This window comes from Chinchilla lanigera, unplaced genomic scaffold, assembly GCF_000276665.1.
Source record: "Chinchilla lanigera isolate Chin_1 unplaced genomic scaffold, ChiLan1.0 scaffold00160, whole genome shotgun sequence".
Taxonomy (NCBI): Eukaryota; Metazoa; Chordata; class Mammalia; order Rodentia; family Chinchillidae; genus Chinchilla; species Chinchilla lanigera.
The window spans coordinates 1,397,246-1,423,196 of record NW_004955561.1 but is presented as its reverse complement, the minus strand read 5'-3'; the positions used below and the strand labels follow the sequence as shown (position 1 = coordinate 1,423,196).

General features: G+C 53.1%; 2 protein-coding genes across 9 annotated transcripts; both read right to left on the bottom strand.

Moving 5' to 3' along the window:
• Nucleotides 1-155: 155 nt before the first annotated feature.
• Nucleotides 156-13,097, bottom strand: Il17rc (interleukin 17 receptor C). Of its 6 annotated transcripts, none has more exons than XM_005413040.2 (18): nt 12,152-13,097; nt 11,860-11,881; nt 11,522-11,674; nt 11,204-11,275; nt 11,014-11,123; nt 9,031-9,142; nt 8,687-8,731; nt 6,791-6,930; nt 6,539-6,598; nt 4,901-4,955; nt 4,637-4,818; nt 4,497-4,547; nt 3,453-3,498; nt 3,197-3,318; nt 2,859-2,957; nt 2,188-2,236; nt 928-1,023; nt 156-793 (listed from the first exon to the last, which is right to left on the bottom strand). In XM_005413040.2, the coding sequence occupies exons 1-18, from the start codon at nt 12,254-12,256 to the stop codon at nt 174-176; spliced, it is 2,139 nt and encodes a 712-aa protein (XP_005413097.1). In that variant the 5' UTR covers nt 12,257-13,097; the 3' UTR covers nt 156-173. The 6 variants fall into 6 exon arrangements, with proteins under 6 accessions (XP_005413097.1, XP_005413098.1, XP_005413099.1 ...); XM_005413041.2 differs by having other exon boundaries at nt 156-790; XM_005413042.2 differs by having other exon boundaries at nt 2,859-2,918.
• A 100-nt stretch (nt 13,098-13,197) lies between these two features.
• On the bottom strand, nt 13,198-25,911 carry Il17re (interleukin 17 receptor E). 3 transcript variants are annotated; one of them, XM_005413049.2, is made up of 15 exons: nt 24,195-25,911; nt 23,876-23,891; nt 22,020-22,117; nt 21,657-21,783; nt 21,507-21,577; nt 20,570-20,638; nt 19,389-19,455; nt 18,178-18,353; nt 18,040-18,087; nt 17,920-17,965; nt 17,639-17,793; nt 15,581-15,649; nt 14,806-14,857; nt 14,631-14,729; nt 13,198-14,260 (listed from the first exon to the last, which is right to left on the bottom strand). In XM_005413049.2, exons 1-15 carry the CDS (start codon nt 24,324-24,326, stop codon nt 13,677-13,679), a joined length of 1,809 nt encoding a protein of 602 aa, XP_005413106.1. In that variant the 5' UTR covers nt 24,327-25,911; the 3' UTR covers nt 13,198-13,676. The 3 variants fall into 3 exon arrangements, with proteins under 3 accessions (XP_005413106.1, XP_005413107.1, XP_005413105.1); XM_005413050.2 differs by having other exon boundaries at nt 21,438-21,577; nt 24,195-25,910; XM_005413048.2 differs by lacking the exon at nt 15,581-15,649 and having other exon boundaries at nt 21,438-21,577; nt 24,195-25,909.
• Between the last annotated feature and the right edge of the window lie 40 nt (nt 25,912-25,951).

The window sequence follows — 25,951 nt, the reverse complement described above, 5'->3', positions numbered from 1 at the left end:
AGAGGGCCATGTGCCGATGCATCACCCCCACATCAGCCAACCAGAGGCAGCGCCGAGCGGCACCTGTTCCAGCTTTAAAGGGGCGCGGGCAGGAGAAGGGGACGCGGCTGCCCTGGCAGCCGCCGCGCCGCAGGGGTCAGACGCGGACACGCGCGTAGAAAACCAGTTCTGCTTTATTCAAGTCCCGCCCCCGGCCCCGGGCCCATCCCGAGCGGTGGGGGCCGGAAGCAGCTGTCCAAGACTGGTCGGAGGGCGCGGGCCACCTGCTCCGCGCTGTCCTCTAGCCGTCCGGGGCGTGCAGCGCGCGCCCCCTGCAGGGCGTCCAGGAAGCCGCGCAGCTGCGAGGGCAGGGAGAAGAGGGGCACGGCGCGGAAGGGCGCGGGCACGGCGTCCGGAGCCAGCAAGCCGTCGAAGCAGGCGGCCACATAGCGGCCCGGTGCCCGGCCCTGCAGGAAGTCGGGCAGCACGCAGCTGAGCGAGGCGGCGAAGGCGTCGTGCGGGCCGTGCGCTCCCGGCGCCGGCGGCTCGCCCTGCAGCCACTCCCGGCACAGCGCCACGGCGCCGGGCGAGAAGAGCAGCACCACCACGCCGCGCTCCTGCAGGGTCTGCCGCCGCCGCGCATGCAGCCAGGCTAGCGGGCCCTGCGCGCTCAGCTCACGCCGGCTCCAGAGGTCCACGGCCACGCGCAGCGGCAGCCGGCTCAGCGCCGACGCCAGCGCGCCCACCAGGCGCTCGAAGGCCGCATCATCCGCCGAATAGAGTAGCAGGGCCGCGCGGGCCCCGTCGGCAGCTGCTGGAGAGAGCAGAGCAGAGGGCGGGCGTAGGGGGACCACCGGCTCCAGGGGCCTCAGCCACGCAGGCGAGAGAGGGCGGGCAGCCTGGGAGCTGGCGCCCCTGGGCCTGCGGAGGGGACAGTCCGGTGCTCACCTTTCCCGTGGTCCTTCCGGAGGAAGAGCAGGAGGAGAAGCGCAGCAGCGAGGAGGAGGCAGGCCAGCCATACCAGTGCCCAGCGCCTGTGGACGTCTGCGAGCCCGGAGGAGGAAGACAGGCTGTTAGGACCGCTGCACTTCACCCCACTTCAGAGGAGAAAGGCTGAGGCTCACAAAGGAGCGATTTGCCCGAAATCCACGGCACAGAGCGTCAGACTGTGTCTGAACACATGTGACTTGGGATAAGCGACTTCTGCCTCGGTTTTCACATCTGTAACATTGGAGTGACACTACTACCTACATTAACTGCTGAACACTGTCCCAAGAGTCCCAGGTGCTCAACTCTCAGCTAGTATTCTCCGTAGGCCTGAGACTGCCTTGACTCTGGTGTGTCAGATTACTCAATAGCCTCCCAACTGCTATCCCTGGCCTTTTTTCCCCACTCCAGTCTATTCACAATTCTGGCAGCTGCAAAGATCTTAAAATGCAAGTTTTATTATAACCCTTCAGGAACTCTATGGCAGTGCATGGTGGCACATGCCCCTAATTTCAGCTACTGGGGAGGAGGTCACAAATTCAAGGCCCGTTTAGGCAATTTAAGGAGACTGTATCTCAAAAAGGGCGGGGGACATAGCTCGGTGATGGAGCACGTGCTTGGTGTGCAAGAGGGCCTGCATTTGGTTTCCAGTATCACCACAAAAAAAGGCATCTCTGCGCAGCCCTTCACCTAGCTTATCTTTCAGAGTACAGCTAGAAACTCCAGAGTGCACTGGTCCACATTTACAGCACCAAACCCTTTTAGAGTGCTGCGAGAGGTCATGTTATTGCTAGTCCACACTCAGTAAATGTAACTGGTTATTTGGCTTATGTGCTTTTGGCCTTCTGTTGGTGGGGTAGCATTCTATTTTTTCTGTGATCTGGGGTCCCATCAAGCTCTCATGTTTTGAATGAATTATGGAATGACCCGAGTCATTGGCCTCCAAAGAAGGACAAAGCTATTGCACGTGTGTCCTCTGCACCCCCAAGAATGGTACTGTCAAGATAACAACTCCTGGGCTGGGCGTGGTGGCACACACCTGTAATCCCAGCACTCAGGAGGCTAAGGTAGGAGGATCACTGTGCGTTCAGGGCCAACCTGGGCTACAAAGTGACTTCAAGGCCAGCCTGCATTGTGCACCCTTTCTCAAAAAGACCAGGGGAAAAAAAAAAAGATTCTAACTCTTATACGTGGAGGAAGGGCAGCTTTCACAATACTTACACTTGTCCACCGGGCAGGCCCACAATGCTCCTAGGTCACCATCCCACAACTGTAAGACACAAGCCCCGAGTTCTGAGCCAGCCTGAGCTCCAGATTCTTAGCCCCAACTATGAATACGTCCCACACCATGGAGGATTACTTCAAAGTGCTTGCCCTGATTGAGTTGTGTCTACTTGTAGGGGCCATTACTGTGCCCACAAGGGGTAGGGATTTAACTCAGTAGAGGCACAGGCTTAGCATGCTCCAGGCCCTGGGTTTGAACCCAGGCCCCATAAGCAAACAAACAGATTCAAAGGAAGAAATCCTGTTTTGTTGTTTTAAATTTGTTTTTGTTTTTTGAGATAGCATCTCTCTATGTGGTTCAGGCTGGCTTTGAACTCACTATGTAACCCAGGCTGGCCTCGAACTCGGTGACCCCTGCCTCGGCCTCCCGAGTGCTGGGATTGCATGCCGGCACGGCAGGAGCGCTTTCCTTGATGCTCTCTTTGGAACCAACTGCACTTGTGAGTGTGGCTGTGCACTGGTCTAGCCAGCAGTGAGCTCTGTGGGCACAAGAGCTGTGCTTCCTTTCCTCCCTCAGGGCTGGACATGCATAGGCCTAGCAGTAGGTGAGTGCTAGTTTAGACATACTGTTCTTGGTAGTGGGCAGGGACCTCCTCCCAGCTACTTACCTGCAGACAATGGCCTGCATGTAGGTCTCGAAGCAACTGCTCTCCAAGGCGAGCTGCCTTCTGCCAAGCCAAGGGGTGCGGGCTGTCACCTGGGGTAGACTGCCAGACTGCAGTTGGGGGAAGGGCTGGGAGACTCAAGTGGCTACTGGATAGGGCCTAGGTTTGAGTTGCACACACACACACACACACACACACACACACACACATACACACACACACCATCCCCAGAGACCAGCACAGGACCTAGCACAGAGTAGGGGAAATTGGATGGAGTGCAGATGAGAGGCCAGGTTTGAGATGGAGCTGGAGAGGTCTGTGGGAGAAGGTCTGCCCCTCACCGTGGCAGCCCTGCTGGGCAGTGGAGTACAGCCGCTGGGTTCCAAGGCACAGAGTGATCTGTTATCCTTCTGGCCTTGGGTCTCCACCAGAAGTACATCATCCTTGAGGGGCCCCAGTGAGCCTGGGAGGAGTGAGAAGGCACTCTTAGCCTGCCCCGGCCTTGCTGCAAACTGCCACAGGCCTCTCCCACGCCCTGACTCAGCCCCCAAGCCAGCCCTCCAGGGAGCACCCCTACTACAGTGGGCCCTGACTCACCAGACCACAAGCACTCCTGAAGCTGTACCTTCTCCCAGCTGCGTACCTGTCCAGAAGGGCCCGAGAAAAAGGAAGCACTAGACTTGAAAGGCCAGAAAAGAAGGGGCAGGCGAAGGGAAGCCCTTTGGGTAGGGAATCTGGACCCAGGGCTTCATGATCAGGAGCCATTCCATCGTCCTCTGTCTTAAAGTGAGTGCCTCTAAGGTCTTTTTTTTTAAGTTCTTAAAGCATTTACAGCATTCCCAATTCATCAACCACCTTCCCAAAGAGGCAAGTCCCTTCTCCCCAACCACCCCACTTAAAACCACAATCCTAGTCCTCCCTAGCCCCTCCATCTTTCCTGGAGTGTTTGTATACAATGAAAGCAGACTCTTTAATTTGCTTACTATGGAATGTTATTTGCCTTTCTCCATTAGAACATAGGTTCTCTGAAGACAGAGACATTTGTTCACCTACAGACCACAACTACCTAAAACAGTGCCTGGCACAAAGTAGATGCTAAATATTGAGTGAATGATTTTATTTATTTATTTTTGTCTTTTTGAGACAGGGTCTCACTATATAGTTCAGGCTGGCCTTGAGTTCATTGTGTAGACCAGGCTGCCCTCAAAATCTCAATGACCCTCCTGCCTCAACCTCTCATGTGTTGGGATTACAGATATGCGCCACCATGCCCAGCTAAGTGAATGATTTTATAATCTATGATGTTACAACCTGTTCCACAGGTGGGAAAATAAGCTAGTGATAACAGTGATCAAAGCAGCTAACATTTATAGTATTTAGTCTGTGCCTGTCCCAGAGGCAAGCACTTCTCTCATTCCTCTTCACTCCAAGAAGTATCTATTATCATCTCCTTGAGACATATCCCAGAGGTGTTGTGACTCCCCTAGGCGTTGCACTACTAAATGTAGTGGAACTCTCAAGAGGCAGCTGCTAAGCATTATGCCCTGGGGCCCAAGAATAAAGAGGGTGCAAAGCTGTGACTCAAGTGGGGGGTCTTGTGGCCTCCTGCCCTGGGCCCAGCACTCTGCACCCCCTTCTGACCTGGACACAGAGGTTGGGGTGGCCTTTCAGCACAGGAAACTCGATGGCCTTCTGTGGAAAGCAGGGAGTGGTGAAGTCGTAAAAAGGCAGCGTGGGTGCCCTCCCTCTCCCCGCTCTGTGCCGCCCTCCGCCTGGCTTACATTCACAGTGACATTCTCCAGGGGCAGCGGTGGGATCAGGGGCTGGCAGGGGTCCCCGCCTGGTGACTGCCAGCACAGCGTCACCTCTGCAGGCAAGGAGCATGGTGCATCCAGCCACCAGCTCCTGGGTGACAGCAGCCGCAGGCGGGCTGCTCTCCACAGGTTCCTGTGTGCTCGAGGGTCTGTGGCAGAAGACGAGGGTCACATGCAGCCAGCTGTTGCCCACATGTGCAACCCCCAACCATTGTTAGGCAATCTGCTCACCTTCCTTGAAGGGGCAGATGCTGGTCCTGACTGGGTCGGGCTCCAGGGGCCACACCTGGAAAGAAAAGGGCTCTGCTTGGGTCAGTTCAACACAGCCAGCCTCCCTCCATAAGCAAGCACTAGTCCAGACAGGCACCCAGGACACTGCATTCAGCTCACAGTGTGAAGGCACTGGACAGGGCCTAGGTCTGAGTTGCCTAGGTCTTGGTCACTGGGCCTGGCTCTTTACAAAGCTCTAGTGCTGCAAAAATGTATTCTTTCAGCAAACACAACACCCAGCACAGACAACATCTTCAACAGACCTTAAATGAGTGTTTGCTGTGCCTTAGCAGTAAGGGAGGCATGTTAGATGATGGGTGACACTTCATCCATAATCACCTTATGAGTATCTCATATGTGCTGGGTGCTAAGGACCTATTCATTTATTCTTTCAACACACTTTTTATGTGCATGTATATGTGTGTGTGGTACTAGGGACTGAACCCAGGGCCTCACACAACTACATCAACAGCCCTTTTAAAAGTTTTTTTTCCTTTAGTTTTTAAATTACCCAAGCTGGGCTAGAAGTTTTGATCCTCCACAGACTGCTGAAATACAGGTCTGTATTACCACAACAGACTTTTTAAGGCAGTAATCTAGCACTTGGGAAACTGAGGCAGGAGGATCACACGTTCAAGCCCAGCCTGGGCAACTTAAATGTGGGGGCTCTAAGTGAGACCCTAAATAAAAAAATAAAAAAGGGCCTGGGATGGAAATATAGCTCAGTGAGGGCCCTGGGTTTAATCCTCAGTGCGGAGGAGGAGGAAGGGGAGGGAGAAAGGAGAAGAAGCATTAGCTGTCCAAATGTGAAAGGCAGTATACATGAGCAAGGAAGGACAGAAGAAAAGAACAAGGGAGAGGGTCCGGGGATATAGCTGGCCTGTCTGGCAAGCACAAGGTCCTGAGTTCGATTCCCAGTACCAAAAAAAATAAAAAAAGAACACGGGAACAACGCAAGTGCAAGGGGGTTAGGAGAAGACAGCTGACAGGAGCTTTGGGAAAGAGGTAGCCTGGAGCTGGGCAGGCCTGGTTGTTTGGAAAGGGGTGAGGGCAGTTCCCAGAGTGGTAATTGCCTGAGCAAAACTGCCTGAGGCACAGCGGTGGGTGAGCCTTGATCCTCAAAAGGGGCATCTTGGGGAGAAGACAGTGGGAAAGGTTCAGCTGGGGACAGAGTATGGGGCCCAACAGTCCAGGGAAGCAATGGCAAGGGAGATGGGGCCAGAGGTTATTGAAAAAAATAAAGGAGAGGTGACAGTGTCCCAGTGGAGAGGAGGGAGACAGACTGAGAGCCATCAATGTCAGAGATCGACAACAGGCCCGGTGACCAAGCAAGCAGTGGAAGGAAAGGGAATAGCAATGTTTTTAAGCCTGGATGGGGCACACTTCTTTACAGCAGCCTTGTGAGGCTGGGCCAGCCTATTCCTAGTTATAGATAGGAAATAAGCTTGGAGAGGTAGTCCAGCAAATGGCAAGAGCAAACATGATGCCAGCCACCCCAGGGAGCTCAACAGAGTACAGAGGACCAGAAGACAGGAAGGCCACCCCTTGCCACCCCTCCCCGTCCTTTTCCCCTGGCTACCAGCTGTGCTCTGCTCCTACCTGAATACAGAGGCAAGGAACCAGGTCTGTGTGGTTCAAGATAATTGTCTGTGGCCCAGTCTGTGGGACAAGCAGAAGAGGGAGGTTGAAGATAAGGAAGAGGAAACAGGGGAGGCAGAGGAAATGGCAGGCAGAGCCTCCACCAGGGTTCCCCTGTTCTGGGTGTGTGTCCTTCAAGGGTCTCTTTTGATCCTAGAATGGAGAGCAGCCTAGAGCACAAATGGATCTGGGGATGGGAGGGAGCAGCCTCACCAGGTTTCTGTGCAACCAGCGTTTTAGGGGTCCCTGGACCTGATTCCAGTACAGTAAGAGGCCAAAATGCTGCTCCTCGGAGACGTTGAGCACAAGCCGAACATTGTCGCCGTCTGCAGTCACGTTGAGCCAGGGCAGGACTGGTCGGGGAGGCACAGAGAGGGGACGGCTTACACTTCATCTCTTCTACTCAGCAGCCTGGGCTGTGCTCGCAAATTTCCCTCACTCATGTAGACTAGGGGCCCTTGAGGGCCGAGGCTATGTCCCCACCCAGACAAGACTGTCCTGGCCACAGGCCAAGAGCCTGCCTGGCCCAGAGAGCTCCTGGCATTTGGTCTTGAGATAGCTCTTCTCCCTCCCCTCCCTTGCTGCCAGCAGTTAGTAAAACAAGCCACTCTCTATCTCTCAGAACCCTCTTATCCTGTCTTCCCAGTAAAAACTACCGTCCTTAAGACAGCTGGCAAGGCCTTACCCAACCTAGCACTATGACCTCTCAATAACCTGTCTCCTAGCACCTTAATGACTCTCAGTAATCAGCGCCCTTAATTACTCTGCTGCAGACCTTTCTTACTGCTCCTTGCTCACATTCCCACCTAGCACCTCGGTGATGGCTGTGCTCTCTGCAGGGACCCCTTCTGGCTCAGTGCTCACACAGCTCCTCCCTCAGGAGAAGGAGGCAGTCCCACTGCTGCATTGCCCAATCTTGCCCTCCCTCTTCCTTAGATCTTTCTCTGCATCACTAATCACCATCCAATTTCCTGTATGCATCACATCTGCCTGCATTTATCACGTCCTTCCTCAGCCTGACCCTGACCTGACTCCCAGCTCCATAAAGACAAAAGTCTTGTCAGTTTTGTTTATTGATTCACTCTAGCTATGCCTGGTGCAGTGTAATCCCTCAGTACATATGTCTTGAATAAGTAAAGCAATGTCTACTGAGTGAAGGAGGAAATGAAATCCATCTGTGTATCTATGATTTAAAGCTCTGGTGCTGCCAGGCATGGTAGCGCACACCTGTAATCCCAGCACTCAGAAGGCTGAGGCAGGATTGCAGCAAGTTTGAGGCCAGCTTGGGTTACATAGTGAGTCCAGGGGCAGTCTGAACTGTACAACAAGACCCTGTCTCAAAAAAAAAAAAAAAAAAAAGCTCTGGTGCTGAGTAGTCCCCCACCCCCACTCCCGTGGAACCCAGGGCCTTTGTACAAGAGCTATATTCCCATCTTTTTTATTTTGAGACAGGGTCTTGCTAAATTGCCTAGGCTGAGCTCAGATTTTTGATCCTTCTGCCTCAGACTCCCAGTGCTAGGATTACAGGCTTGTGCTACAATGCTGGACTCTGAGTAGTATTTTAGTGGGTTGAGACCAAAAAGAAAATGGAGTTGAAAGAAATTAATAATTTTTTAAAAAACAATGTTTATATCTTGGTATCAGTGATGTATGTTTATTTATGTGCAAACTAACTGAATCAGATATTAGGTCAATGCACTCACGTACTTTCTGCATGTATGTTATACACATAGAATAAATAAAAAACAAAAGTAAAATCCAAGTAGTGTACAGGAGAAAAACCCAAACTTTGACTTTCTTAGCCTTTATTTCAGGTTTAATTTTATTCTGATAGATGGAAGAGGGCACCATAATCATGAGGGTGCTTTGGCCTGTATATGTCCCTGGTATAAATAAATACTTGTTATAAGGGGAGATTCACCTTTTTACTTCCAGTGCCAACCACAGAATAGCAACTTCTGCACTTCATGTATTATGAATGAATGGACAAATGCGCTCTGTGAGCTTCCAGGGCCTGGTAGCCCAGATCTAAAACTAACTCTATCCTAACCCTAACTCTAATTTAAGACCTGCCCTCCCTCCCCCCAACCCGCTGGCCCTAGCCCCTACCCCAGCAGCTCTGGATGCTGTCCCGGACTTCGAGCCCCCTGCAGTCTGGGGAGAGATCACAGAAATGCCTCCAGTGGGCCTGGGCACCAAAGAAAGAAGGGGGAATCCAATGCATAAAGGTCCTTGTCCCCAAGGGACCACCCACATCCATTCAGTCACAAAATAAGGCATGCTGGGGAAGCCATGTCACCTGGGGAGAGGGGGCCCAAGGCACTGACTTGGGAGGAGGCAGCTTAGTCCCCTCGAAGTGGACGGGATAGAAGGAGGGTGAAAGCAGGAGGGAGGGGTGGGAGGGACAGAGACCACACCCGCTCCTGGGACCCCTGAGGCTCTGGGGCACTTACCAGGCAGCTGCTGTGTGAGGTTGAGTTCCTTCTGGTACCTCGGCTGAGTGTAGGACCAGATTCGAACCTCGGTCCCCAGAGCAGCCTCGAAGCAATCAAACACTAGAGAGCCCTGTAAGAGAGGGTGGAGTGAGCCTCAGAATCAGCCAGGGTGTGGGCTCCTCTGCATGGACCCCCCCTGCTCTCTGGCCCTCCTCCCATCAATGACGGTTCATACTGGATGGCCTGTGATTACACCACTTGACTCCCTCCAGCACCCCAGGTCCACAGCAAACATCCTCTGTAAGTGTCTGAGTCCTTGCCCCAACCCTGCTGTTTGGGGTACCCTGGCCAAGACTGAGGTGAAACACCCCAACACGAATGCAGGGGCCCTTCCCCAGAATTGTCCCACCCCAGTGCCTCAGTGCCCCTGAGGACTGCCTTAGCAAGTGGCTAAGCAGTTCTTCCAGGGGACAGCTGGCTAGCTTAGTACAGAGCGGGGGCTGGAGGGGACATCAAAGGCCCTGTGCCATCCGGCCCCAGCAGAGCCAGAACTTCCAGCTGTATAGGCCTCCCTGTACCAGGGTCTGCATCATGAAATGTGGGATTTGTCTTTTAAGTCTGAGAGCATCACAAGCCATCCCTCCAAGCTTCAGTTTTACTATCTGTTTTGTCTTTTTGTGACAGGGTCTCACTATGCAGTTCAGGCCAGCCTTGAGGTCACTTTGTAGCCCAGGCTGGTCTCAAACTCGCAAGGATCCTCCTGCCTCAGCTTCCCAAGTGCTGAGATTACAGGCATGCCCCTCCATACCTGGCAGACTTTTTGTTTCTTTTGTGGCACTGGGGACTCAACCCAGAGATGCTCTACCACTGAGTCCCAGCTCTTCTTAGTTTTTATTTTAAGAACAGGTTTTGCTAACATTGCCCACTCTGGCCTAGAATTTTAATTCTCCTGCTTTAGCCTCCAGAGTATATGGGATTACAGGCATGTGCCATTGAGCCTGGCTCTTGTTTTTTGTTTTTTTGGTTTTTTTTATCCTTAGCTTGTTATTGAAGGTCACCCTTGATGACAGTCTGGAAGGCACATCTACGTCAGCTGAGAAGGGAGTGGTAGGGGACACAAATACAAAAACACTAAGATTCAGAAAAATAATAGCTTTACATGAGATAGATGACCCCTACAGTTGCACAGCAAACATCAGTTATTTATCTATTTAAACTGCCCCTCTCCCACCGCCCCTTAAAGATCCACTGATCTTCAAATAATATAATATGCTGTTATAGAAGTACTGTACCACTGGCATAGACAATTCCTCTTGCAAAGACAGTAGGAGCTACCAGAGCTCTAGAGGGCTGGAAGAGGCCATAAAAATGTGCCTAGCCTCTTCCCTCTGAGGCCTGCTGCTACACCTTCAGGGAGGCTAGGGTTGGCTTTTTTTTTTAAGTGGTCAAAAATTTTTAACAGATGTTTCGTAAAGGAAGTTATACAAATAGTAAGCCTGTGAAAAGGTGCTCTGACTGCATCAGTCTTGAGGAATGTACAACTAAGAATCATGATATGGGCTGGGGGTTTAGCTCATGGGTAGAGCACTTGCCCGAGGCAGGGGGGGTCCTGTTTCCATCCCCAGCACCACAAAAAACAAACAAACAAACCCACATAGTGATATATCACTCTATACATAGTGGAATGGCTAAACTTTAAAATTATAATACCAAGTGTTAGCAAAGATGGGAAGCAACTAGAATTCCAATGCTCTGCAAGTAGAAGTGTAAAATAGTAGAAACTTCCTTGGAAAAAAACCTGTTTAATAGTTTCTCACAAAGTCAAACATAAGTGGGAGAACTAATTCTTAGTCCCATTTTACAGACGGAAAAACTGAGTAACAAAGGGCTAAAAGGTCTTGCCTGTTGCTGTGATTAGAACCAGAACTTAAAGAGAGAATGCATGTGAAAGTGATGTCTAGACCTCATGTCTAGAAGGTGCTTAGTGTTAATTTCACATACCACGGGCTGGCCAGGCTGCACCTGGGCAGCAGGTACTTGCACCTCCAGCAGGACGCAGCGGGTAGTGGGGTAGGACTGGAAGGAGAGCAGGACTTGGGCCTGGAGAGAGGCTGAGAGCAACAGGCAGGGGTTAGAGCCAGCGGCCATGGGCCAGCCCTGTGCACAACAGTGGGGCCATGGCTGTTCTCACCATTCCTGGGCTCCTTCAGCTCTAGTTCAGCTGCTCCTCCTGACTTCTCATCTTTAGGCTCTTCCCAGCGCCCTGAAAGGACGGGAGAGTAAGACCCAGGTCAGGCCCTGCTCTGGACTGGTTTAGAGCTTGGCTTCCTTCCAGACAGCCCAGGGGTGGGAAGCAGGGACCAGGCCTGCAGACACTGTTGGCCTGCAGGTCCTTGGGCCAGTGCCCTGAGGTAAGGATGCCCAGTGCTGCCTGCCTCACACCCTGGTCCTCATGCCTGCCTGATGCACTGCCACACACACATGCACAGTCACAGGATGACTCACTCACCGTGCACAGCCAAGTGGACAGTCACACGCACACAGAGATCACAGCTGGTCTCCTGGCGGCACCGCAGCACCAGCTCTGTCTGCAGGTATGTGGGCACCAGCACGGGGCCTGGGGCAGACTCGATGCTCCCTGGGAGGCAGAGCACATCACCAGCTGTGAATGGATGAAGAGTGGGGGGAGCTGAAGCTGTCTGGAGCCCAGTGCGGTTACACCTGATACCCCAGACAGCCAAGGAGCCTGGCTCTTCCTGGGCTGCTGAGGCGGGCAGGGCAGGCCTGGGGCGAGGATGGCTCCTCATCCTGGGAAGTTTTGTTGTCAATGAAAGGGATGATACCTACCCCTGAGCTGGCAGGAGAGGCCCTGGAAGGAGGAAAGGATAGTCAGTTCAAGTTTAAGCACCTTCCTCTGCCCAAAACCTGCCTATCTCTTGCTGGGGTTCCCTCATCCAAGCTCCTCCCATAGCAGCAGATCAGCTCCTGCCCCCTCCCCTGCTTCATCGTTGCCTGACACCAGACAGACCAGCCCGGGCAGTTCTGGTGGTGACAGGAGTGAAGAAACCAGACCAAGGCTCTGATGGGCCTCATTCGGAAGCTTGAGTCCTCCCCAGCCCTCCCCAGGCCCCAGACTCACTGGAGAGCAGCGGGCAGCATCCTGAGGCCCCACAGTCCTCTCCAGAGAGATGACCACGGGGTTTCGGCCCAGTGCCAAAGACAGCAGGAACCAGGGCACAGGCATCTTCCAGGTGCCAGGCAGCACCCAGGCCTGCAGCCCTGTCCTGCCCCCCCAATGGGGGGGGCAGACGCCTCCCACCTGCCCTCACTCAGCCCTGGGCCTGTGGGTTGCAGGGGGCTAGAATTCCTCTCCAGCCTTCCCGGCCTGGTGCCGTCCGGAAGAGCTCAGCACTCCCACTCCTGGAGCCCGACTCCCCGTCCAGTTCCAGCCAAGTGCTTTCGGTTTGGCTCCCAGCAGGCAGCCGCTGTTCCCGCCCCGCCCTGTCCCTCCCTCCAATACCAGGCCCGGGAGCCAGCAGTCCAGGACTGGGGTGGTGTCTTCTCCCCACTGCTGACACCTGGCTGGGAGGAGCCCTGGGGAGGGCAGCACAGCTTCATGGCTGAGGGAGCTGTTGATACCACAGTCCCAAAGAAGGACTCCCATTGCGGGTACCTCAGGGCCTGGACAGTTCTGGAATATTTCTGTTTCCCACGTGACCATTATACAGGAGCCCAGCCAGTTCCCTCTCAGTGGACACCCAGGGTTCCTTCAGACACTTTCCTGGCCTCGATGTCAGGGTCAAAGGGCACCAGAAAGTGGGCTTTTCACCACTGCCTGGCCTAGACTCAGCGTGGTATGGGGGTCGGAACCCAGGACACAGAGTCAGGTGGACTGAGGTTCCTTGTGCCATTGCCACAGCTGGGTGAATGAGGATGGACATCCTCCTAGCCAGGTCTGTTTTTCCTCTCTCCTCTTGGAAGAATCACAGTGAGGATCCAGGGTGCCTCTCCTCCTTTGCCTTTTCCAGGCATTCTGTGGGAGAGCAAGGGACACCGGGCAGGTGCACACAGGGGGCAGGTGGGGGGATGTGGGCTCACAGGCTGACACAAACAGCGCCCAGGCGGCCTGCACAGATCCTCCCGGACTGGTGCTGCGTGGGGGCCACACTAGAGAAGCACACCATGTTCCTCCATTTATCACCTTTATTGTCTTTCTGGATCTCTGTCTTTTGCCCCATTCCCCTTTGTCTGGGCCACCCTGCGCCAAAACTTCTTCCCTAGTCGAGTCCTTCCTCTTTCTCCAATGTGGGCAGGGCCTGGGTCTGGGAAACCAGAACCTTGGCCCCCAAGGGGGTTTCTCACCCGGCTGCTGCTTTCCCAACCCTGCCAGGACTCTCCAGCCTCCAGCGGGACTAAAGCCATGGCGACTGCTGTCCTTTAGGAGCTCTGGGGAGAGGACGGGGCGGGGCGGGGGGGGGGAGGTGCGCCGCACCAAGGGACATCTCTCTCCGGTCGCGGCGGCATCAGGTATGAGGAAGCTGTACAGCAGGGCCTGGTGGGCCTCCTGAGCTGGGAAGCCGACAAGAAGGCTTTTCCCAGCAGTCCTCAGGGGCGCCTTGAGGACTCAGATTAGAGGGCTCAAGCTGGGGCTCCAGCCAATGCCTCTACGGCGGTGGCCAGAGTCCTGAGGGACCGCGGCGGGGCTCTGCGGGGCCTCGGCGGGCAAGCTGGGCCTCGAGCTCCAGGCGGCGGCACAGCTCCAGGCGGCCCCGTAGGCCGCGCCGGGCCCTGGGGCGGCCCCCGAGGGTGGCCGCGGGGCAAGGTCGCTCGCCCAGCGCTCGCAGCAGGCGCTGCCAGTCTCGCAGCAGGCGGTAGCGCGGCAGGGCGCGCAGGGGCCGGGGGATGTCGCCCTTGGCACAGAGGCGGCTAAAGTAAACCAGCAGCAGCGGGCGTGGAGCCGCGCAGAGCAGGGCGCGCAGGGGGTCCGGCTCGCTGGCCTGGCTGCGGCCCATGCCGCTCCACAGCAGCAGCACGGTGCCACGTTCCCGTGCCACGCGTGCCCGCGCCGCCCAGAGCCAGGGCAGCGGGCCCACGCGCGCCACGCGCGCGCCCTCCCACAGGTCCACGATCACGTCGCGCCCGCCGCCCAGCGCGGCCCGCAGCAGCTCGGCCAGCGCTCCCACCAGGCGCCGCTGAGCCTCCGAGTCCGCGGCATGGAGGAGCAGCACTGGCCGCGCGCGGTTAGGGCCTGGGGGTGGAGCGATGCCTGAGCTGGGAGAAGGGGCGACCCAGCCCGTCCTCTTCCCTCCCTGTCCCTCTCCGCACCTATGGGTCATACCAAAGCAGCCTGAGGGTGTTCGGTGCTTGGGGCTAATTAAAGGCGCCTCTTTCGAACAACCAAGGGAGAGTCAGGGCTCGAGGTTTGGCAAGCGCAGCACAGAGACTACGGGCAGAACCCTCGGCACTGCCTAACCATTCCTGCCCACTAGGGGGCTGAGGGCCACCCTCCTCAGAGGACGGAGACCTGGGGGAGTCGCAGGGGACAGGGGAGCAGGGGAGGCCCCCTAGACGAGGAGTGGACAGGTCTGAGTCCCTGGCTACCCTCGGGGCATGCTTACCTGGCAGCAGCTGCCGACAGGGGAGGACCAGAACAACAATCAGGAGGGTGGAGAGGCCCAGCAGCGCCAGGGTCAAGAGCCCTAGGCGTCTTCGAGGGGCTGAAACAAGCAGCATGAAGCCAAGCCCCGCTCTTAAGTGGCCAACGTCCCCCTCACCCCTGGCCCAGGAACTCACCCTCCAGACACAAGAGGCGCTTCCTGGCAAACTGGACGTCGGATCTCCACACCTGAGAGCACAGAGCCCCGCCCTGGTGAGCATAGCATCCCCTCCTTCCAGGGCACCTCCAAGTAAGCTTGGGGTAAGGTGGGGCTCCCCACTGGCTAGGGAATTTCTCAGGCTGTGTCTGGTCCAGTTCTAGGCCTGGCACAAAGCAGGTCAAGGGCGGAAATGCAAGTGTGAGGAGACCAGACACAGTATGTAAACTGACAAAATTGGCCCAGGTGCCCCGGAGGACCTGGAGAGAACAGGGCAGCTGAAACAAACAGTACCACTGGGCTCCAGGCCACTGTCTTCATGTCCCAGTGGGCACAGAGCACCAGGTTTTCTCATTTATCAGGAGAAGCCAGAAAGACAGCTAAAAAAAAAAAAAAAAAAATGCTGGGCATGGTGCACACCTGTAATCCTAGCACTGAGGAAGCTGAGGTAATAGGATCACAAGACTTCAAGGCCAGCCTACAGGACACAGTGAGACTGTCTCAAAAAAAAGTTTGAGCCCAGCCTGAGCAATTTAATGACTCAGCAAGACCCTCTCTCAGAATTTTAAAAAATAAAACAATGGCTGAGGATGTAGTTTAGGGGAAAGGCTCTGGGTTCAATCTCCAGTACTAAAAAAATAAATGAAAATAGCCCTATGCTGGCCAACTAGACTTTTTGCAGAGTGCATTTTCCATGTGTGCCACCTACAGAGTAGGCACTGTGGAGTACACGTGGAGGAGGCCAGGCTCCTTACCAGGACACAGCCCCCTGGCCTCAGGAAGGGGATGATGAGGTCCACTGTCACTGGGCCTGGGTCCTTGGTCTGAAGGAATGAAGAGCCAAATGACCACTCTCAACAGAGGCACTCTGGCTGTGTCCAGCCTGTATTTTCACCGTGCTGGTCCTTGCCGTCCTGCCCCCTGCCTACCCCCATGCCACTCAGGCTGGGGCCACATGTCAGCAGGACAAGACTTCCAGCACTCTAGCCCCCACAGATCTTTGGCAGGTGTCAGCATCTGCTGCAGCTGAGACAGCGCACACCGCATGTGCTCTGAAACCTGCTCTGTGCCAAGTCCTGGCAAAGGCTAGCAGAGACCCAGCCTGCAGCCTTCAGCAGCTCACAAACCAGGGGGCCAACTCTGTCTGTCCTCTTTAGTCCCAGCACCTCTGAGTGTGCGTTTTTCGAGTCCCGACTCTGGTCCCCTTCCCAGGGGCATCCCGTCCCCTGCGAAGATGAGCTGTGCAGTGGGGAGACATCGTCCAGGCCTGGCTATTGCCTCACAGGTCTCTTTGTGTAGAGATGGGTTACCTCTCTCTCTCAGCCTCACTTCTTCATTTGTGGGTGGGGGGACAACAATCTGTATTTTAGAGCGCTGATGAGAATAGCCATCAGGAGTACACTGCAGTGTATGTGCATTTTAGTAGTAGCTGTTATTAGGCTGTGAACCACTCGGGGGGCAGAGACTGTGTCACACTCTTCTATCTTTTCCAGGAGGCCCTGGGAGGCCCTGTGTTACAGGGTAGGCACAGAGTAGAGACTCAATAAACGCATGCCAAATTGGACAGAATTAACTGTTCTCTGTCTCAGCTGGAACGTGGTTCCACGCTGTGTTCTGATGCTTGTTAGAGGGTGGGCCATTCTCCATCCTTTAGGACCACCCTCCTCACCCTGCCCCGTGCCCCACACCTGAGTGGGGCCTCACTTTCCAACCAGCTATGAGCAGACACTAATATAGTGGCTCATAATCATGACTGAATTCAGTGAGGCTAGTCTTTCCCCAGCTCACAGAAGCAGATGGGTCAGTAGATGTAGGTCTCAGTTTTAGATTATTGCACATGACTTGGTCTTAAATTTTTTTTTTTTTTGTCTTTTTTAGACAGGGTCTCTATGCAGACCAAACAGGCTGGTCTTGGTCTTAAACCTTAAATTTTTGCTACCACCAGCCTGCTTGTCAGCCCCTTAGGATATAAAACAACCAAGCTGCATGTGAGCGTTTAAGAAAGAACTAGAAAAAGCTAGTCATCCTTAGGTGGTGCTATGGTTTTGTGGGTATATTTAATCTTTTTTTTTTTTTTTTTTTTTTTGAGATAAGGTTTTACAATGTAGTTCAAGCTGGCCTTGAATTCGCAGCAATCCTCCTGCCTCAGTCTCCCAAGTGCTAGGACTTCAGGTGTGCACTACCATGTCTGGCTTTGTTTTTTGTTTTGTTTTTATCTCAGATGCACAGAAGAGAATCTACTAGTCAACTGTTCTTTGTCCACATAATGCAGTTAAATGTCTTTACAGTACTGTACTGAGAGCACTTCAGCTTCTAGGGACTCTTGATTTTTTTTCTCAATGTTGGGAATTGAACCCAGGACTTGAGGCATGCTAGACAAGTGCTCCCCATCCCCATCCCGAGGTGTTCCCTTTTGAGAGCATCAGAGAACTTCTGCACCGGTGCTTGTGGAGGCAGGAGAGTGTGTAGAGGATAGCTGGGTCCAAGGATGGCATCAGCATCAAATGTGGCAGCAGGCCAGGTGGGCAGGAGCCCAGCTGGCTATGGGGGGGGGCAGTCCCTTGCCCCTATCACCCTGCAAGTTCAGGAACTGAAAGCCTTAGCAACTGTCCCATCAGAGACTGCCACTAACTGGCAGCAGGCCAGCAGAACAAAGCCAGTCAAGCACAGAAGATAGGTTAACCAGATGATACAGGTCAGGGCTTTGTCCCCTCGACCCACCCAGGGCCTGTCTCACTTCAGGAACAGGGAGATTGAGGGCCCTGCTCTAAGCAGCAGGACCTTGTAGGGGCCAAGCCTTGGCTTGGCCATACCTGGCTGATGCTGTACACCGGGGACACGGTGGTGTCCAGCCCCAAGCCCGGGTAACTCCAGGCAGCACTGAAGGTGGCATGTGTCCTCGAGGAGAAGTGCAGGATCAGCTGCTGAGACTGGGTGACTGTGCTCACATTCCAGGACATGAGAGACCCTGTTTGTGGAAGTAGATCAGAGCTGGGCTACAGTGGACAGAGAAGTCAGGGATGGGCGGGGTCTGCTTCGTCACAGCAGGGTGAGGATGAAATGGGGTTTGAGCTGAGGTCACACATTGGCTTACCACTTTGATGGGGGCATTCAACATGACTGCTGTTTTCAAAGTAGAACTGAGAAATACAGGAATAGCAAGTCAACGGCACCCTGGTACCAGCCACTCCCTCTGCATGCCCCATGGTTGTACCTTAAAGCAGAGCTGGGGATGCAAGTCCACCTTCTCCCAAACATACCACTGTGAAGGTGAGGGCAGTCAGTCAGGGAGAAGGTCCCTGGTTCCCGCTCTGCCCACCTTGAGTGCGAGGGCAGGGGGCATTGTCCTTACTCCTTCTGACTCTCGAACTGTAGCATTGGGGAGGTCTTCACAGGGGCTGTGTTGGTCCTGCCTCTGGCAGAGGGAGGCCTCTAGCTTCAGTGGGCAGTGGAGTGTCAGGGCCATGACCATCTGATTGTGCTGGCTGTGGTCAGTGAAGTGCACTGACTTCCAGAGGTCAGAGGCATCTGGAAAGCAGCCAGATCAGCACAGGGGGGTGGGGCTCAGCCCTGCGCCAGCCTTATCTTGCTGCTCCCATCCCCAGGGACCCAGATGATGGGAAAGTGCCCAGGATAGCTCGTGGCCTGAACAAGTAGTCAGTAAGCGCCCCACTCCCATGTCCTTTACTGTCTTTCTACCCAGCAGTCTCCTTTCCATTCCACCAGCCCCTTGCTATGCCCCATTCCAAATCTGCATGGGCTCTTTTCAAAACCTGCAATGCCTTCCTCTTCTCCCTACCCCCTTTTTTTTTTGTTGTTTTTTTCCGGTATCAGGAATCGAACTCATGACCTTGCTCTTGCCAGTCAGGCACTGTGCCACTGAGCTAAATCCCCAGCCCCTGCCCCTCCTTCCCCTTCTCTATTCTGCCCATATCTGAGCCCCACTCCTGTGCCAGCTCCCTTGAGGGGCCTGCTCTGCTCACGAAAGCTTTGTAGGCTTCTGCCTTTCTGGAGCTCATGCCTGGCAGCCTTGTGCTTACTATCACCTGCCCCATGTGTCCTACAGGCTGCTTGGTGCCACACATCCATGTCTGGTGCACTGTCCTGGAGGACAGCAACATGTGAACTGCACTTTAGACTCACCAGTCACTTGCCTTGGAATATTTCATTCAAGCCCCACAAACAGTTTGAAAACCGGGCAGAGCAAATGTCACAGTTTTACAGATGGGGAAATGGGGCCCTGAGAGAAACAATGGCAGAGGTAGGAGGTGAGGTTGGTTCTCTGGCCCATCTACTTGGATACTACTTCCTGTGCCGTACCTTACTGACCCTATCACAGCTGCAGTGGTCAGTACTCAAAACTTGTTGGCAGGCAGTTATGGACATGCTGTCCCTTTCCCGCAGTGATGCCAGGGAATGCACCTACTTAGGACTTTTTCCAACACAGGAGTGAAGTGTGTGTGTGTGTATGTGTATGTGTGTGTGTAAGATAGAAACAGAGACAGTGAAACATAAACACAGAGAGGGCATGTGTGCACAGGAGTGCATACAAATAGTACTCACAGGCTTCAGACCAGCTCTGGAAGGGACATTTTTTGTGCCTCACAGTGTCCTCTTGCAGGTAGGCTGCCTGGGGTGGGAGAAGGGGCAGGAGAGCAGGCAGGGAGAGTCAGAGAAGGGCTTTTCCTACAGCACTCAGACCTAAAGCTTATTCTGGCTCATGCTTTACCTGGATGCAGGCTCTCTGCACTGGGAGGGCACAGAGAAGGGAAGCAAGGTGGAATGTGGGGAAGGACAGGTAGGACCTCCAGAGCATGGAGAGACTGCCAAGTGAAGGGCTAAGTCCACTTCCCCCTGGAGGGAACTCTCAGCAAGAGGGAGATCATGAGGTCCTTGTTCCTCAGTTTTGCCCTTCCCTGGCCTCCACTTCTAGCCATGCTCAAATGCTAGGGCCTGTGTTGCTCCCACTCTGGAGTGTCCACTCTGCCAGTCGCTTAATGCACCAGGTCTCTGTTGTATCCTCTCCATGGCCCCCTGCCTTTTCTAACTGGGCCAAAGCAGTCTTTCTGCTGGATACCTCAGGTGGAAGATGGGGAGGACTGCAAGAGAGGGCAGAAGGGCCAGGACTTTCGGAGTCACGTGGAACACAGTGACAGCGCCTGTTCATTCTTCATCTGTGCACTGCAGCCAGGCCTTGAGTAGGGAGAGCGGGGCTGAGTGAGGCTGGGGCTGGAATCTCCCTAAGCAGGTCATGTGTTCTGCAGGACACTTCCGCCTCTAACCATATGTGGCTACAGTCACGCTGACACTAATCTTTGTAAGCATCTCAGTGACACTCAGCCCTTTTTTCTTTTTGTACCTGGGATTGAGTCCAGGGCCTTTGTACTGAGCCCACCTCCTTTATTTTAAAAATTTTTTGTTTATTTTTTTGAGACAGGGCCTCACTATGTACTTCAGAGCCTTGAACTCACCATGTAGCCCAGGTTGGCCTTGAACTCATGGTGATCCTCCTGCCTCAGCCTCCCAGAGTGCTGGCTTTATAAGCATGTGCCACCACACCCAGCTAGTCTTTTTTTGTTTACATTTTGTGGCACTGGGGGTCAAACCTAGACCTTGTGCCTGTTAGGCAAGTACTCTTCCACTGAGCTACCCCGTAGCTCCACCTCATCTCTTTAAAACCTGACTTACTGGAAATATGTTTGACCAAGGACTCAGGGACAACCTATACATTTTCCTCCGCTCACCTCTATGCATAGACAGGGCAGAAGGAATTCATAAGGCAGGTCTGAAGTGCAACCCCCAGCCACAGTTTTCTGTTGATGAAGCAACAAAGGGAGAGAAAAAGACATGTGAGACAGGGAAGGGCACTATGGACAAGGGCAGGAAGACATGGATGCTGGCCCACACAGTCTGTTTTTAATTCTATGGGACTTTTTTCTTCCATTGAGAATCTCCTCTCACAATGTCTCTGCTTTGCACACAGCCCTTCTGCTGAGGTGCTCTGTGTGGAGTGGGGGGTGAAGGAGACACTGAAAGAGGTATGTGTTTACTACACTCCGACTCTCCATCTGCAGGGTGTTAGAAGCATTAACTCATCTTGGTGAAGTTGTGAGTGGCCATCACCAAGGTAAAAATGAAGAGAGCTGAGGGCCTCTGGGGTACAGCACCAGTCTCCAGCGATGCACCCATTGTATATAGTGGCATTTATAACAACTGGAAGCTGAGGGGGATTTGGGGCCCGAGTCAGGAGATCAGGGACTATTTTATTCTCTGAGGCGCAGAACAAAGTGTAGGAGAGGGAAGGTGCCCAAACATGCATTTGAGTACTGTGTTCTGTTCGCAGGGGACCCACCTGTGGGAGAGCTGAAAGCTGACTCCCACTAAGGAGCCTCTCCTTGAGGGAACTCACCACTCCTTGTTCCTCTGGGACACTGCCTGCCCCTCTCCTTCCTCTCCTCCCAAATGACAGGACCCTTTTCTTTCCTGTCTATGGTGAGAAGCCTTCATGCCAGACTCCTCATCTGACAGAGTCCTGAACAGTTACTTTCCCTCATGGGTGTCCCCATGGGCTTCAGCAGTGAGCTGGCTCTTTACAGGAGTGACACTCCGTACCTGGGCATCAAAGGGACTGCTCAGCTCTTCACACTCGAGTGCCCATTGATGACAGAGACGTACACTGACCTCTGGGCCTGGAGGAATGGTCACCCGAATAGCCCGGGCCTCAGGCAGCAACTCAAAGGTGAACTCAGGTCCTGTGGAGGTGTGGACACTGGCCTTAGTACATATAGCACTACTCAGCTGAAGCCATCTCCTGTCACATCTCATGCCCACCTCCACGCCTCGGTGAGCCCACTGCCCCTGGATCTGAAGGCTGGGTCCTTCTGTAGCGTAGCCTCTTATGGGAGATGGAAATTGGGAGCCCCTTCTCAGACAGAACACTGCTGCTTAGCAGCTTCCTCTGTAAGCAGAGAACAAGATTGGCTTTAGGCCAGGAATCAGGAATCTGGCTTCTATTTCTACCTCTAGAACCTGAGGAACCACAGAGAAGTTGTTCAACCCCTTCTGGCTTCAGTTTCCTTTACTGTGTAACCCCTACATGTTCAACCTCCTCGCACCTCTGGAGAACAAAATGTGAGGCTGAAAATAAAAGGACTAAGAGACATAGGGTAGGACTAGCATGAATAGGGAGAGTACCTGAGGAGATGCTGGCATCCTGTGTCCCTGGCAGAACTTGAACTTGTAAGACTTTTTGGATCTCAGCACCAGGAGGTGGAACCAGCCCCACTGATGGCCTGTGTAGAGAGGAACACTTAGCGTTTTGCTCCTCATGGCCCCTCCCTTGCCTGAGGATGTGGCCTAATGTTGGGTAGAAAGTCTTTTTGGGTTTTTTAATTTTTTTAATTTTTTAATTTTTTTATTTTTGAGACAAGATCGCGTTATGCAGTTCAGGCTGGCCTTGAGCTCACTTTGTAGCCCAGGCTGGCCTCGAACTCGCAATAATCCTCCTGCCTCAGCCTCCCGAGTGCTGGGATTACAGGCATGTGCCACCATGCCCAGCTGTCTTTTTGTTTTTTTTGGCACCAGGAATCAAACTCAGGACCTCATGCTTGCCAAGCCCTTGTGCTTGCCAGGCAGGTGCTGTGCCACTGAGCTATATCCCCGGCCCTAGAAAGTCATTTTATATCAAAGACAGTATGATGTCAAGCAAACTGAGTCCTGAAAATTATGATGCAATTAAAAAGAATTAATATTTTAAACAGAGGTCAGGGATAGACCTCAGTGGCACAGCACCTGCCTGGCAAGTATGAGGTCCTGAGTTTGATTCCCAGTACAAAAAAAAAAAACTTAAAGCAGAGAAAAAGTTATATGTATTTATGCAAAGGTATTCATTATTTCTAATAGTAAAAATTTAGAAACTGCTAATTCTTAAGCAGTATGTGGGCATTTAGTATGGCAGGGAAGGCAATGAAAATAAGACTTGAATAAGAAAAAATATCCGGGGGCTGGGGATTTAGCTCAGTGGCAAAGCGCCTGCCTGGCAAGCGCAAGGTCGTGAGTTCGGTTCCCGGTACTGGAGAAAAATAAAAAAAAGAAAAAATATCCTACTTTTCAAATACAAGTAATAAAAATAAGTTCATAAAAACCAAAACATTTAAGAATGAGTACCACTGAAAAGATTAACACCATCACAGTGCCATACAGCTGTGCCCAGACCAGTCTCGGTGTGCTCTTTTAGGATGCTCCAACTCCCTGCTGAGGTTGACAGTAGGACATAAATCTTTCCTAATTCACACCTCCACTGAGCATGGCCTGAAGGCCTGTTTTTCATAGCTGAAGGACCTGACACTAGATGCAGCCACAAACAGCAGGGCCAGTGCCAGACCAAGCATGCCAATGCTTTGTGGGACGAGGAAGACTGGTATGAGAGGGAATATGGGCACAACTTCCTGTGTGAAATGGAAAGGAAATAAGAGTCTAAGGTGATCCCTCTTCCCTCGGAACGATTGAATTTGAGGCTGAGCTCTGACCCATCCGAGAGGTGACAGGTTATAGAACCTGTCTGAGTATCAGGTTCTTCACTCACAAAGTAGGGCTACTGTGAGGGGCAAATAAGATAACGTGCCAGGAAATGCCTGGTAAGGCACAATTTTACCAGAAGAATGTAAAATATGAAGAATTATTGTTGTACTAGGGGCCAGTGAAAGGAAGGAATGAACTTATATACTGAGTGCCTGGAGATTTGCCTGCATCCCTCAATTAATCCTCCCCACAGATCAGAAGCAACACTGGTTTCATGGTACTGTCAGTCCTCCATTGCCCCACTCCTCAGAAGCTGAGGGTTGGGTGGATGGAAAAATATATTCTCTGAAGCTGCTTATGTATCTGGGGCAGAACTGCAGCGCAAATCCAGGCTTGTCATGCACTTTTTTATTGACACTGTGCTACTTCCCACACTGCGAACCAGAAGTTACAAAGGAGAGCTCGCTGGGGAAGAAGAAGGAACAAGAGAAGTGAAGGGAGGGTAGAGTAGGCCAGGAAGTAAGACTCACCAGCAAACCTCTCATCCTGCAGGCAAGGGGTCCAGGAGGGAAAAGAGAAGAGTTATTATTAGGACTCTGATATGCTTCAAAGCATCCAATTCCGAGGCCCAAGCTAATAGCTATGTGCTGCTGCCCTTTTCTTCCCAGTTCCACGCTGCCCAGGCCCTCAGCACACCACGACTTTTCCAATCCATCCAAGACACTGTAGAGGACACACTGAGGCTGCCATCAGAGCACAGGGAACAGGGAGGCAGGGAAGGGCAGGCAAAGGAATGGGACACTTTTGGCCCGTGCCAAGCAGGTGTCCCATCCAGCAGAGGCACCTTACCTTGTGAGAGGCCAGTAGACAGCGGGTGATCCTGTGAGGCAGATAGCCACAGCCAATATCAGCAGAGGGAGAGAGGCCAGTGGGCAGCAGGAGGACAGCCAGGAGTAAGGCTGCCAGTCTGGGGCTCCCCATGGGCTTCTGTGGGATCAGGGCACCCAGAGCATGGCTTTGTGGTCTGAAAGTGAGCAACAGGCCTTGCCGTGCAGCTGCTGGGAGCACAGTGCCAGACAGAAGCCCTGGCTTTATCCCGCCCCGGCCCCGCCCTACCCCAAAGCTCCTCCTCAACCCTAACCAGCAGGCCTGGCCACATTCCTTCTCCAAGCAGACAAACTAAGGAATGGAGGGGCCAACCACAGATGGATAGATGCACCTTGTTCCCTAGAAAACCCTACTGCTCCCACCTGAAAGACGAGGGGGCTTGGTACGGCACAGAAGTAACAGGAAAGGGCCTGGCACCAGTTTGGGGGGTGGTGTACCCATTTTTTAACCAAAACACCCTGCAGATCTGACCCGCCCATTAACATGCTCTGAAATTTGAGTTTCCTCTAAAGACACTGCTTCATCCCCTCACTTAAAGAGTTAACAGAGCTAGTAAGCACTGCATTGCCCTGGGTGCTGAAGATGCAGAGGTGACTGACACATCATTTAATGTTGTGCCCAAAGAAAAATGCACCACAGGGTGCAAATAAACCTCTCATGACCCTAAAAGTACCCTTGCTCCCCCACCTGGCTGATTTCAGGACTATAACCCAGCTTTCTCTCTGTACACAAAGCCTGATCCAGCTCTTGGGGGCAAAAGGCTCCATGCCAAAGGGGTTCATAGCTTCAAGGACCTACTAATCAGACAGCAAGGTCAGGAAGACCAAGCCACAGCGAGTGCTGGAGCAGAGGGAGTGTCCCCACGCACTGACCTCGTTTCCTGTGGTTTCCGGTGCAGGAGAAGGCTGATGAGGCTCCAGCCTGTGGGGGGACCCTCCCCATCATCCCACAGCTTCCTTCCCCATGGAGTACTTGAGCAGCTTCAGCCCTCACCTTGCTGACACCCACAGTGGAAGGAAAGATGGGCGCCCTGCCAGGTTGAGGCCTCCATATGTTGTTATTGTGCCTCTACGACTCAGTCCTGCTCACCTTTCAGTAACCTGACCACAGCCTGCTTTCGGCCACTTCCATTCCTAAATCCTCAGGTCCTTTCTCTGAAGGCCCCATCCTACCATTATCCTAAAAATATTCTCCAGCTTTTTCGTTCATTAAGAGGTATATTTCTTAGTCTTTACTTTTCTCTAATGCTTGGTAGTGGGAGTCCTGACACAGATGCTCTGCAGTTGAATAAATGTAGACTATGATACATTTCATCTAAATACTTTGCCCCTTTCACATTTCTCAGAACACTTTCATATTAGATCCTTCTAACTACCTTATGAGACAGGTGAGAATGACTGTTTTCATAAAGACAAAAACAAGGAAGCAGGAGGGAAAGTGATTTGGTCAAGGTCAAAGTCTGTAGCCCAGGAAGTTGCACTTTTGCGGGGCCCTCGCAACCCAAGGCTTTGTCACCCCAAGCTCATCCTTCCCAGGGCTGCGTCTTCCTGTGCTCACAGAACCAACAAGGGTCCCCCTTTTAGCCTTGGAGCCCATCTCTGCAAACAAATCAGTAGGATCTGAAGAGAGGAAAAGGTGGTCTGTCCACACTAACAATGGGTTAGGAAGCCTTCTTTCAAATTCTACCTAACTTGGGCCAGGGATATAGTTCAGTGGCA

What these genes read in the sequence shown, in the direction of transcription:
- Il17rc (XM_005413040.2), bottom strand. Translation starts at nt 12,256, where the DNA reads ATGCCTGTGCCCTGGTTCCTGCTGTCTTTGGCACTGGGCCGAAACCCC. An exon ending in CCTCACACAGCAGCTGCCTG is followed by an intron (nt 8,732 to 9,030) that starts GTAAGTGCCCCA and finishes ATCTCTCCCCAG; the next exon opens with ACTGCAGGGGGCTCGAAGTC. An exon ending in CAGCATCCAGAGCTGCTGGG is followed by an intron (nt 6,931 to 8,686) that starts GTAGGGGCTAGG and finishes CTCCCCGACCAG; the next exon opens with TCCTGCCCTGGCTCAACGTG.
- Il17re (XM_005413050.2), bottom strand. Translation starts at nt 24,326, where the DNA reads ATGGGGAGCCCCAGACTGGCAGCCTTACTCCTGGCTGTCCTCCTGCTG. An exon ending in GGATGCCAGCATCTCCTCAG is followed by an intron (nt 21,784 to 22,019) that starts GTACTCTCCCTA and finishes CTCTGCTTACAG; the next exon opens with AGGAAGCTGCTAAGCAGCAG. An exon ending in GGGCTCACCGAGGCGTGGAG is followed by an intron (nt 21,578 to 21,656) that starts GTGGGCATGAGA and finishes ACACCTCCACAG; the next exon opens with GACCTGAGTTCACCTTTGAG.